Below are 12,638 nucleotides of genomic sequence, written 5' to 3' on the forward strand. Positions count from 1 at the left end.
GTCCTGCCGAAGGGTTTCGGCCCGAAATGTCGACTGTGCTTTTTTCCATAGCTGCTGCCTGGCCTGCTGAGTTCCTCCAGCATTCTGTGTGTGCTGCTTGGATTTCCAGCATCTGCAGATTTTCTCTTGTTTGTGATTAGGAAGCTGCCCTTGGCCAATTAGCATCAAGGCTCAAGCATAAGTAGTAGCCACTTCAGTGACCTGAGAATGTACTATCAAAGAGGCAACAGGAATAGAGTAGAAAAACGGAAGGGTAAAAACAGTAAGAAACATAAAGGAGAATTTAATCCAAGCAGTGAGTATTTGTACAATTCATTTATATGGTTATTTGCAAGAATTTAGATCAAACTACTCAGTTTCCACGGGGCTTCTCGAATTATTAACTGGTCCAAATGCTAGGTAACTAATGTAACATTCTTTAAATGGAGAAATCTAAAATATCAATGTGTGTCTTGGCTGTTTTGTTCACAGTTGGTTGAAGTGAGACAGCGGATGACTTATGAACCTTAGTACATTAAAAATATCTGCAATAACTACTTGTTTATCCCTTGGGCTGTAATGTTCTTGATGAATAAAAGCAAAGACCTGTGGTTTTTGAAATCGTAAACTATTTAAAATTGGAGGGGAGAGGTCTGCCCAGTAAAATATTAAACTATTTTCAGGTCATAAATTACTAACACAGAAATGAAAGGGAAGTACACATGTACTAAGCAACTCAAATGTCAGATCAAGTCGATGTTCTACAACAGTTTAAGGAAATTTATAGTCGAGTCACTGGGTAAACCTCTTAAATTATGCAAGTTTTAAAGCATGTTCTTCTGTAATGGATGTCAACATTTACTTTGCTCAGAATACATGGGATATAGGAGCTAATGGGATGAAAGGATCATGAATTTAGTATTTTCTTCTCTTTTGTTCCAATCCAGTAAACACTATTTCAAACAGGTTGACTAGAGTCTCAAGAAAAGGTGATCTTGAAAGAATACTTCCCTTCCCCTCAAGCTCATGTGTTTCATGCTCCTGTTCCAGTGTGGCTCAATGTGGAATCAGGGATAGCTTTGATCACACAGTGCACACACATGCACTGTATTTGCTTTATGCGGCGATGGTTAAATCTGCTGGAAAGCATTGTTGTATTCAGATCCATATGAGTGTGTTAAATCTAGAGTATGGATTCCTGACTCATGCTACTGCTGCAATCTGGATGCATCTTCTTAACTATTTTTTGGTCTTTTAATGAGTTTCAGGCAGCAATTCAATTTAGATAATTTGTGCAAAGATTCAAACTTGATTTTATGACTTTCGGAACTGATGAGTGATCACTGGTATAATATTGCATCCATCCAGATACATTTTTCCCTTTGTACTTCCTGACGGCAATGAATCATGGCTGTGTGCAGTTTTCAAGGGTATTGACAGGTTTTCAGTAATTCTGTCAAAAACTTTGTCACTCAATGTCAACAGCATCAGTCCTGATATTTATATACAGAGACAATTTAACTCAGAGTCCATGAAATGTGAATCATATTGCTTGTCGTTTTCCCTTTCTACTGACATGGGCATTTTAAACTGAACCCGGGATCACACTGGTAGTCTCTGTTATTTCATATTGAAAGATAAGCTAAAGGCAAAGTAGATCAAACTGAAATGTATTAGAACATTTCACCTAAAATATAACCTTAAATCTCCTCCAATACTTCAGTATATTAAATTTGTTCTGACCTGTCTTGATCTCAGCCAAAATAGGCACGGTGACACTTTAATAAGCTTTAACATCCCCTAGTTATGGAGGGTAGAATCAGACAGGCTAATCTACCCCTTACCCACTCTCCTGTCCTGTGACTATTTAGTGACCTATGCTGCAAAGTTGCATGTGTGGACATCTGGTTTGGATGGAATCAGGTTTAGCTGTGACAATTCACAAAGTCTGCTGACACTCACTGTCTGGGTGCACATTAGAAACAAGCTTCAGAGTGCCCAGTGATGACTCAATGCCAGCAGGAGAAGAGAAGCACAATGTTTTGTGGGAAGGGGAGGGAAAGAACCATAAATAACCAAAAAGAGAATAGCTTGGAGACAACAGCTTCGAGGCGGAATGAAACAGTGATTTGCAGTTTGACTTGAGGTTAAACTACCCAGTTATATGAAGTAATTTCTTGAAATCTATATTTTACATTTTATTTGATTAGAGACCAATGCACACACTAACGTCCATTGTGATCTTAATTGGTAAAAAACATTGCATATAAAAACAAAATAATTGTATTATAATCAAGGATGCTAAGATTGCTAATAACCTGGAAATTGTACACATTTAACTACTGAATTTAGCTAAGCTGTCTTTGGAAATATTTCTGTTCCACTCTGCAATGACTTTTAAAATTATTTGATGTGTATATTCACAGAATTTCTACCGTGACATGACTTGGGAAAAATTATCCAATGGCAGCAGTGCTATTATCTGAAACTGAATGCTAAATGTACCAGTTTTTTCTCTAACCTTCTATTGGAGGTGATGGCAATGATGGGGGTGGGGGAGGACGTGGTGAACAGGAGAAAGGTGAATGTCTAAACAGGTGCACACTATTTTTTTCATGCATAAGGGTATTGGGTTTTTATTAGCATCAGAAATTTGGGACCTAATTCCCTAATCCAGGAAGTTCCTTTGTTATCCTAGTGAGCAGAAATGACAGACAATTTAATCAACCTATGATTTGTCACAGAATGCACAACTGCGACAGCATGGGGGTGTCCCTTTTTTAGGCTGCAGCTTTTTAAATTTCATATTTATTCGGTACAAACTCAGAATTCTTATTTCTTTAACCTACTAATTATTCCAACTCAAAGCATTCTCTTATAAACTGATTATTCTGGAGAAGAAAAGTGATTTATTTAATTAGTTGCTTAATGAATAATGGTGTCTGCCTATCTGCATCATGTCTGAGTATGAATGCATCTGAATTTTTCTGAACTATGAGAATGACTGACACTGGAAAAGCAATTCATTTGAGATGGTGTTTTTTCTTTTTAAATTAGATTTAAAACCATAAAATGTTTAGCAACTAAATAGCCAAACCACATGTTGGCTGAGATACTCTGTGTAGACAAATGTTTTGAAAGTGCTGGACCTATTCAAAATGAAAAAGTAATTGTCAGTTTTCCAAGGCAAACTGAATCTAACTAAGTTTCAAACAGTATTTTGTAAGATGTGTTAGTTCAGATTGAATACCCTAGTGATTTTTGTTTTATTGTGTATTTATACAACTAACATGAATAATTGCTTTGAACAGAACTTTATTAAGATTGATTAGCAGCTTTATGTGTTCTTACTTTTATCTTTCATTTTGTCTAAGCAGGAGAGCTGAATGGATCCTTCCATTACCAGCCAAACCACGAAACTTATAATTGTAATGAAGGTGGTGATGACCAGGTAGGTGCTTCACAATAATTTTAACTATTAACAATTTCTATCAATAAATAACTTCAAAATGTTGTGTGTGGGGGGGGGGGAGGAAATGACAACACTGCCGTGCAGAAATTCCAGGTAATTTTTTATATCCTGATCACTGTTACTATCAATACTGTTAAGGACAGGATTTGTTGATGATAATTCAAAATATAAAGATATTGAGAAAAACTGAAGAATGAAATGGTGTAAAGCACATCGTAATTGCCATTTGTGTAACAATTTAAATGCAAGGTCTGACTAAACTTTATCGACAAATTAATGAGAAAGGAAAATGAAATTTTATGAATGACAATAATCAATTTTAACATTAAGCAGAGAAGAAATCTCTTTGAATCTTCATCACATTTATCTTTATTGATACTTTAATATGATTTTCCATTAACTTCTTTTTCAAAGACCTATGAATGGACAATGCAATAAATGTTCTGAAGAAGCCTAGTCAAGTGCAATGTTCTAACAGTTATACACAAGTGCGTCCATTTCATACACATTTTGATTTAAAATAATTTGAAGGAACATTCACAATCTTTCAGTGTAGAAAGAAATGTTGGTAATGTAGGAGCATATTAAATAAACACCATTTGAAGCCTAAGTATCATCTTCTTGGTATTTTGATTGTGATTGAGTACATACAATTTATTGTTATCCCGCTGTTAAAATAGTAAATGAGGGCATAAATATTGATCTTGGATTGTTCAAGTACTAGTGTCTAGAAATTTGGTTTGGTACCACTGCTTTCTCCAGCATTACACATATGAAAATCAATGTTCATTCTGGATTGGAATATCAGTTTCTAGCACTCAAACTATACAAGTGGTGAAATTCATTTAGATATTGCTCATCTCAGGTTGTATTCACAAAGACTTTTTTAACATCAGATCACAAATAATGATAGTATTTCTGGTGTAACACAACTTCATACCTGGCCAGGAGAAATTAGATTACTGGGATCCAAAAGACATCATTGGGCATTTGGGCAATCCAACCTCAATTGTCGTGTATTGCATTGCCTCTGTAACATGATTTAAAGTGGATTTCCCTGAGATGGCGCCAGCACAGTATTTTGGGGAAAATGACTCAGGTGAGCCCCTTTACCTCATTTATAGGACCGCTTCAACCCCACCAGCCCTCATAGCCACCTGTCTCCCAACTCTTATGCAAGCTCACAAGCCAGGACTCGCCCTCATATCTCCTAATTCACAAATCTACCTCCACCTTCAGCTTTGAGGTTAATGGACATGGCAGGAGTGAGATCGATTTGTTCTTTGAGTGGTGTCAGAATGACAACCTTACACTCAATGTGAATAAGACCAAGGAAATGATTGTGGACTTCAGGGAGGGGAAGTCAAGGAAACACACACCAGTCTTCATTGAGTGATCACCAGTGAAAAGGGTGAGCAGTTTCAAGTTCCTGGGTGTCAACGTTGCTGAAAAATCTATTTTGGACTCAACATATTGATGCAATTACAAAGAAGGCACAATAGTGGCTATACTTCATTGGGAATTTGAGGAGATTTGGCATATCATCTACAGATGTGCTATGCTGAGCACTCTTAAGTGATTGCATTACCATCTGGTATGGAGGGGCCACTGTGTAGGATCGCAGAAAGCTGCAGAAAGTTGTAAACTTAGTTTCTGCATCATTAAGGACATCTTCAAAAAGTGATACCTCAAAAAGTTGGCGTCCATCATTTAGGATTCCCATTAATTTATCGTTCTTTTATGTATTGCATTGTACTGCTGCTGCAAAACAACACATTTCACAACATATGCCAGAGATGTTAAACCTGATTCAGATTCTGATACATGGCATCAGTGCAAAACATTCTAAAGTGAGGAAAGGCCTTTTCTAGTGTGAGTAAAGATTCAGCTTTACTTAATTTTCACATAGCAGTCATTTGTGCATGGTGCAGTGACTAAATAACACATCATCAGAGGTACCAATGACTTCCTCATCATTTGTCCTCTGAACCAGAAAATATTCTGAAATCTTCCATACCACCATAGAGTTTTCAAACCTACTGCATGGGACTGTGCCAGGACCCTGAGGATTTGACTGCCCTGCACCTGTTATATATTAAATGATAGGAAAGTGTTGGGAATTAATGAAAAACAGAATCACTTAAGATACCAAATGGGATTTGCATGATTAAGCCAGAAAATGCCAATTCAATTTTCTAATAATTTTAAGGCAGATTTTGGGTCTCCAGATCACAATATAATAACTAAGTCATTTAAAGAAGGCTTGTGTCATTATGAGTAATTTGATAGTTCTTGTCTATAAGCCAACATCTTGACAGGCAGATTAAATGTTGGTGTGTCAATAGTCAGATACTACGCGGTTAGCTTTCAAAAAGGCACAGCTTTTTCTCTAATGATCATATCTATAATTCTGTTGATTTCCTTGTTTATAATTATCTGTATTGGCTGTAAGAAAAAGGAATCATTGATTCATTTCCAAAATCCGTATTGTAGTGTAGGAATATAACAGCAATATTCAGCTACATAGGCAGCTACACCAATGCAACAACTTGTACAAGCATCAATGTGAGCATTGTCTGCATGGACTGACTTTTCTTTGTCACTAACGATAATAATAACATTGGTGCCTTTAACTCTCAAAAAAAATCCCAGTTGCTTTACTGTGGCATTTAAAGAATAGCTACCCAAGCAAGGATGAAAGGTATATGAAGATATAATGAATGGTCACATGTAGGTTGGTTCTGCTATAAATATAAAGGACAATTGGGTAACCTGCTAAAATTGCCGTTTCCCTCTATCTTAATGTCCAACTTAAAACAACCACCTCTGCTGAAATTTCTATTGTATTTCTCTTTTATTCTTGTAGCACGATACAATGGCTGCAATTCACTTACAGTAGACTTTATGCAGATACAAAAAGTAGTTTTATCTCTATCAATCATTTTTTAAATTTCAAAAGTAAACTTCATTCATGAAATATGAAACAGTAAATGGCTTTCTGTTCATTCACAATGGCATCCTGTCTGTTCATTCATAGTGTTGTAACACTACATATTCAGGTTAATGCATTCTATTAACAAAACAACAATGCCAATCGTGGCTTCTTTGAACAATACAACATTCAAGTGGTTATTGGTCTTTTACATACACTGAGTCCCTCAGTGCAGACAGGAGTTCAGGTTATAGTCCTTCTCCATAAAGTCTTTTTGGTAGCTACACCCAAGTTTCCATGTATCCTTGAACAAGTCGTACTGCAGCCTGGAATGTGCCTTCTGGACAGGAATACCAACAAGTTTTGGACAGACCAAAGTGTTGCTTTTACTGAGTTGATGATTTTCCAGCAGCACTTATGTTTGTCTTGGTCTGACAATGTGGTTGGTGAAGAGGAAAGCCACAGACTTACGGAGGCCATAGGCAATGCAGTAGATCAACAGCCTATAAATTACAGACCTCTCCCAACTGATCAGGACTTTTGCACCCTTTTCTAGACCCTCTTTGCAAATGCACATTCCACAAAAAGGTGAACTTGCCACAGCTGTCTTGCTTTATTCAGATTCAGATTTAGATTCAATTGAAAGATAGAGGGCTATGTAGAAGGGAAGAGCTAGATTGATTTTAGAGCACTTTAAAAGTTCAGCACCACATCATGGCCGAAAGGCCTGTACTGTGCTGTTATTGTTTATGTTCTATTATGTGCACATGGAAATGAAATTACATATTTGAATGAGACTCCAACTGCACAGGAGGGAACTGACTGCAAGGTCTACTCTACATGCTGGCATAGCAAGGTCTTGGTGCTCTATTAATCTAGGCTCAATTTGAGCCCAGAGCTTGCTAGTGAAAGGACATTGTGTTCAATTGCAACATAAGCCAGCCCTTCTCTCGCTCTCTTTTGAGGTTTTAAATTGACAGTGATTATTTATATTGCTAATAACTTTACTTTCAGAAGGACCTCAGTCTGTTTTAAGCCTAACAATATCTTTTACCTGGGCTGATGAGTATAAATAAAATTAATCCAATAGCAATGACTGTAAATAAGAACAGATATTTTGAGAAGCATAGCATATGATTGATTGCACCATTATGAAGTGGCCTGCACTAATTAGACTGCTGGGATATACAGTAGCAACTTGGCCCACAACTGCTCTAACATATGCTCTATTGTAAAGCATCAGCAGGTACACAAGAACAAATGGTTTGTCCCAAAAGTGTGCTGGTTCTTGCTATCTTTATGTAAAGGCCAAATAAAACAAAGGTTGTAATTTGATAATCAAATCTCAATTAACTGCTTTTACTTTGCCATTCTACCTGACCTTTGACTCCATATCTTGCACTTTGTGGCTGAATCTATATTCAGTTAAAATGCATTATTCAAATTTTTTTAAAAGATTTAACAATTGCTGATCAAGCTCAAAGTATTCCAAAATCCCTTAAATTTATAGAAGAATGCAATTCAGCCCATTCCGCCTGTGCTGGCCCTTATAGAGAGTTTACAATTTAGTCCCACACCACAGAATTCACCCTTTGAAACTATAAATTAAATGCACACTTGCCTTTGAAATTTTTCATGGCTAGCCCTATATGTACATTTTGGGGGTGGGGGGGGGAAATCTACTCATTTATATTTCTATATTTTTGCATTCACTTTAAACCTATTGTTACTGGCACAGTTGGCTGGGAAATCCCTTAAATCTTTGAAAGCTATAATCCCTTTAGTCATTCTCCACTTTAGTGAGAACAACTCTAACTTCACCAGTCTTCCTGCAAAACTACTTCTGGACAATACTGCAAATCCATAAGATCAAAAGACATAGGAGTAGAATTAAGCTATTCGGCCCACCAAATCTGCTCCACCATTCCATCATGGCTGATTTTTAAGAGAGCTATAATAATGTATGACACTAGCATCACACAAAATATTTTTTAGACAAATTGGCTATCTCCTGATTGGCAGGAGATAGCCAACTGACAGAATCTCACTTTTCTACCAATGCTGAAGACATACCCTCTACCTGGAGAAGGCAGGCAGTATGTCTTTAACATTGACAGAAGCATTGGCGCCAGAAGTACAATGTTAAAGCACTCAAAAACCTCAGAAAACCAGTCTTTTCTTAGACTGTGTATTCTGACCACTAGAGGCACAGTTTGCTTTGTATGAACATCACTTCCTTTGTGTAGGCTGTTTATTGTATCATTTCCTGTGTGGGTTAATTTGGACTTCAACTTGATGCAAATCGACATCTTTCTACCTTGTGCTTCCTTTCCTTATTTGCCCTTGAAACAGCAATATCTTTTCACAAGTAAGATTACATTAAAACCCAACCCCTAAAAGAAGTTTCTGCCCCGTGTGATCTTTGAGAAGATGTTTAACTCACTGCATAGATTCTGACCTGAGCAATTGCCAAGACCTGGAAGTGAGGTCAGAATGTGGCGCATTGATCGCGTCACTGCAAGGCTCGAGTGAATCTACAATTAGCATATCTGCAGCACGAGCTGCACCAGAGCCAAAGCGGCAGGAACGAGAGCAGCTTATGTTAAATGTGAAGTTAAGAAGCAAACAGAGAAAACTTGCCTTGGCATGCATAAAGCACATATAGGCATGGAGAGAGTGCGTGTCGAGGCTCCTTCAAGTGCACTCAAGGAAGAGTGTGAAGCTGATACTGCTTCAGCAGAGGCAAAGGTGTAGGAAGCAGCAGTTGTCTTAGACAGTGTTAAGTCTACAACTAGGATCAGTCATGCTCTGCTGTCACAAGAGCCAAATCAGCTTACTAAAGAATATGTCCAAATGCATTTAGGCTATAAAAACGTGTGTTCCAGTTCTACAATGAGTAGATGTACACACCACACAGCCAACATGCATTTCACCTAGTCCAGGTATTGACAGTCAAAGTCTACAACAGCAAAGACACATAACATCCCCTTCTGCGGATTCATCACAGCAAACACCTCAGTCAAGAGTTGCTACTGATGCCAACCCTAACTGGACAGACATGGAGAGACTAAACTTCCGTCCATCTCAGGACATGCATTTGCTAAACCAGTCTCCACAAAGCCCTCATTCAGGAGCTGAATGTGTATTAGATTTGGTTTGGTATCTGACTTGTTAAGATGTATTCACAGCAGGACTAAAAGTGTTGGACAACCAGTCTGCCAGTTAGCTGTCCTGGAAGTCACACTTTCGCAATGGCATGGAAGAACTAAGTCTCAAACTGAGTGAAGAGCTAGACCTTCATTGCAAGTGGCTTGATGGGGAGTTACTGCAACATGCAAAAGAAGGTTAGAGTAGTGCACATTAATAATCCAGCCACGGGTATGGACATGCTGTGGCGGGTTTGGAAGTGCTTTGGTTCTCTAGAGGCAATCGAAGAATCTCTCTTCAGCAGACGCGATAACTTTCCAAAGCTTTCACACAAATGGCTGGTGGCATAGTGGCATCAGTGCCGGACTTCGGGATGAAAGGTCCCAAGTTCGAATCCAGCCGGCTCCCCTGCACACTTTCCATCTGTGCTGGGTTACGAGCTGGTGATCTCTTTGGAAACTCACCTGGCAGAAGGCAATGGCAAACCACTGCTGTAACTTGCCTCGTACGCAGTTCCCCGCTACGTCAGAGAGGCGTGGGGGGAAATCGTCTGCTAACCGGAGAAACTCCAGATGTGACGTACCTTTCCTTTTTTCACACAAAAATCCCGGAAGCTACTGGATCTTGCAGATCTGTTGTTGGAATTGCAAGCTGCAAAACAATGAAAGTGACATACTAGGACTGAGTTTCTTGGACAAGAGGAATAAACCCAATAGTGGAGAAACTACCAAGAACAGTGGATAACTGAGGGGTTCAGGTACAAGGTGAAACATCATGCCCCCTATCCACCATTTTCATTCCTTGTGAAATCCATCTGCTATCACACAGAAATATGAAATGCCCCTACTTTTATGCACTCAACTTTCAGTACCATGTCATTCAAAGAGTGATCTTCAGCAAAAGCATGGAAAACCAACTCCCCTATCACAGTCAAACAAAACTGAAGTAAAAAAACTCCATCATGAACCCCGATAGACTATGCTAGTCCATAAGAAACCTCACCCCTTAATGAAATGCAGAAGATTCAGGGAAAGTCCGCTTGCAAACTGGAGACACTTTCTAAAAGAACACTCAATATGTTTCAAATATTGTGCTTCAAATGAGCACCAAGCAAAAGACAGTAAAGCTACAATACACTGCAGTGACCAGCACATAGCAACACTTCATTCAGGACCAGCACCTCAGGTTACTACTGGTCCAAGCACACCCGCAGCAGAGCATGGCCGGGGGCCAGCTAAGCATCCGCATGCACATAGGTACAGTATGTGGGAAAAGCTTGCAAGGCAAATCGTGCTCTAAAATTTTTCTAGCCAACATCTACCCAAAAGGACATCCTGAGCAAAAAAAAATGCTGTAATGTTGAATGATCAGAGCTACATGCCATTGGCAAAATCAACATTCCTTGACACATTCAGTATTCATGGTTTTGTTACCCATACACTCTGCGGACATGTTCTGAGGCATGGAAAACTGCCAGGAGAAGAGCCAATGGATTACTCTTAGAGTCAAGTGAAGGGAAGGTCTGCTTATCCTTGCCAACTATCATTGAGTGCGACCATATTCACAACATCAGGGATGAAATTCCAGCTCCTGATGCCACAAGAGGTCTCCAAGCTGATCAGCTCACCCTCTCCTCAGGGTTATCTGGCCCAGCATTTCTTGCTGATTCCCACCAGGAACATAATCAAGGCCTGTATTTTTGACGTGAGAACGATTAAAAACTGTGTAATAAGACTGTTTTCAGGATTAGTCTCTGAGACCATCTTTCTCAAAAGCTTACCAAAGACTTAATGAAATGATCATGGCTTTTATTTTAATAGTTAAGTTTGACATACGGATGCCAAGTGGGAAGTGTTTTGGGGAGTGGAGGCGCAGTTCTTTTTACATGTCCATCGCTTCCTGTATGTAAGCATTTTTTGTATAATTTCTCGTGCGGGTTAATTTGGATTTCAACTTGAAACATACAGTGGAATGTCATCTATCTCCATCCTCTCTTTATTTAGCCTTGTAGCAGCAACATCTTTCCTCAAGTAAGATCTCAATAAAAATCCTTAAGGAAGCTACTGTCCGGGGTGATCTTTTAGAAGGTGTTTAACTCCTTGCATAGCTTTGTATATCAGCCCTGCAAGGGCAGTGGACGGTGTCCCAAAGACAATTTGCCAGCTCCCAGTCCATGAGACCTGCAGGGTGCCCGCTGCTTGTGGGCTGCCATGATGTCCACCATAATTGGCACCTGTTAAGAGGCTCTTGGCTTTGATATTCATGAAGAGCTTGATCTGGTTTGATGAATGACTGGGGGAATTGAGGGGCTCATTAAGCAAGCACAGAGGTCCAACTGAAATGATTGATGGACAGAGTGAACTAAGGAGTCTCAGTAGTTCACTGATACCCAACAAGGCAAGGCCATCCACTGGCAAAACACGCAAGGCCCCCCCCCCCCACCCTGCTGAGAAACAAGAATGAAGCTGAATTCATCAGGGAGAGGGAGATTGTAAACACCCGTAAGAAAGAACATTTTGAATAATTGCAAATCGCTCTTTCATTCCATCCTATAAAGAATTATTATCCAGCGTTTCTGCTATTTCTGAAAGGCAGTCAGTCAAGGCTGTACCTAATTTAAAATTATGACAAGGCCTCTAGAGCAGACATTAACCCCGCGGATTTTCTCCCATCCTTGCTTTGGACACCATGTGTACCTAGGATAACCTCTCCTTTAGCTATGTTAGCATAGCTGGTCAACTAACTTAATAACATATATGAGCATGCCCTTGTAACTTTACCATAAAATAGTATTTTTAAAAACCACAAAGACGAATTGCTGCTATAAAGACATACCTGGATTTTGCAATATTTGGTGTTCACCATCTTGTCACCGTGAAACTGGTAGCAATTTAGTGATTTCCAAACCTGGGACATCCTAATTTTCCAATGAATGATTTAACATGCCTCCATAGGCTATATTCTTCTCCAATGGATCCATGAAATTGCCCTACTGAAAACCAAGGAGCAAATGCTGGAAGTATCAGATAAAATGGAATGGGAGAAGTTCAGGTAACACCTGTGTGGAGGAGAAGGAGGTTCATGTTCTCTGTTCATTCCATCCAGAGT

General features: G+C 39.0%; 1 protein-coding gene across 3 annotated transcripts in view; it reads left to right on the forward strand.

The window, feature by feature from the left end:
* The window catches only part of rnf44 (ring finger protein 44), a 161,110-nt gene that overhangs the window by 32,570 nt on the left and 115,902 nt on the right, over window positions 1-12,638 (forward strand). For all 3 annotated transcript variants that reach the window (XM_063053448.1, XM_063053451.1, XM_063053450.1), the window contains exon 2: window positions 3,357-3,430. In XM_063053448.1, coding sequence (XP_062909518.1) covers window positions 3,357-3,430 — 74 coding nt within the window. The remainder of the gene's footprint in view (window positions 1-3,356; window positions 3,431-12,638) is intronic.

Source organism: Mobula hypostoma, chromosome 7 (genome assembly GCF_963921235.1).
Source record: "Mobula hypostoma chromosome 7, sMobHyp1.1, whole genome shotgun sequence".
NCBI lineage: Eukaryota > Metazoa > Chordata > Chondrichthyes > Myliobatiformes > Myliobatidae > Mobula > Mobula hypostoma.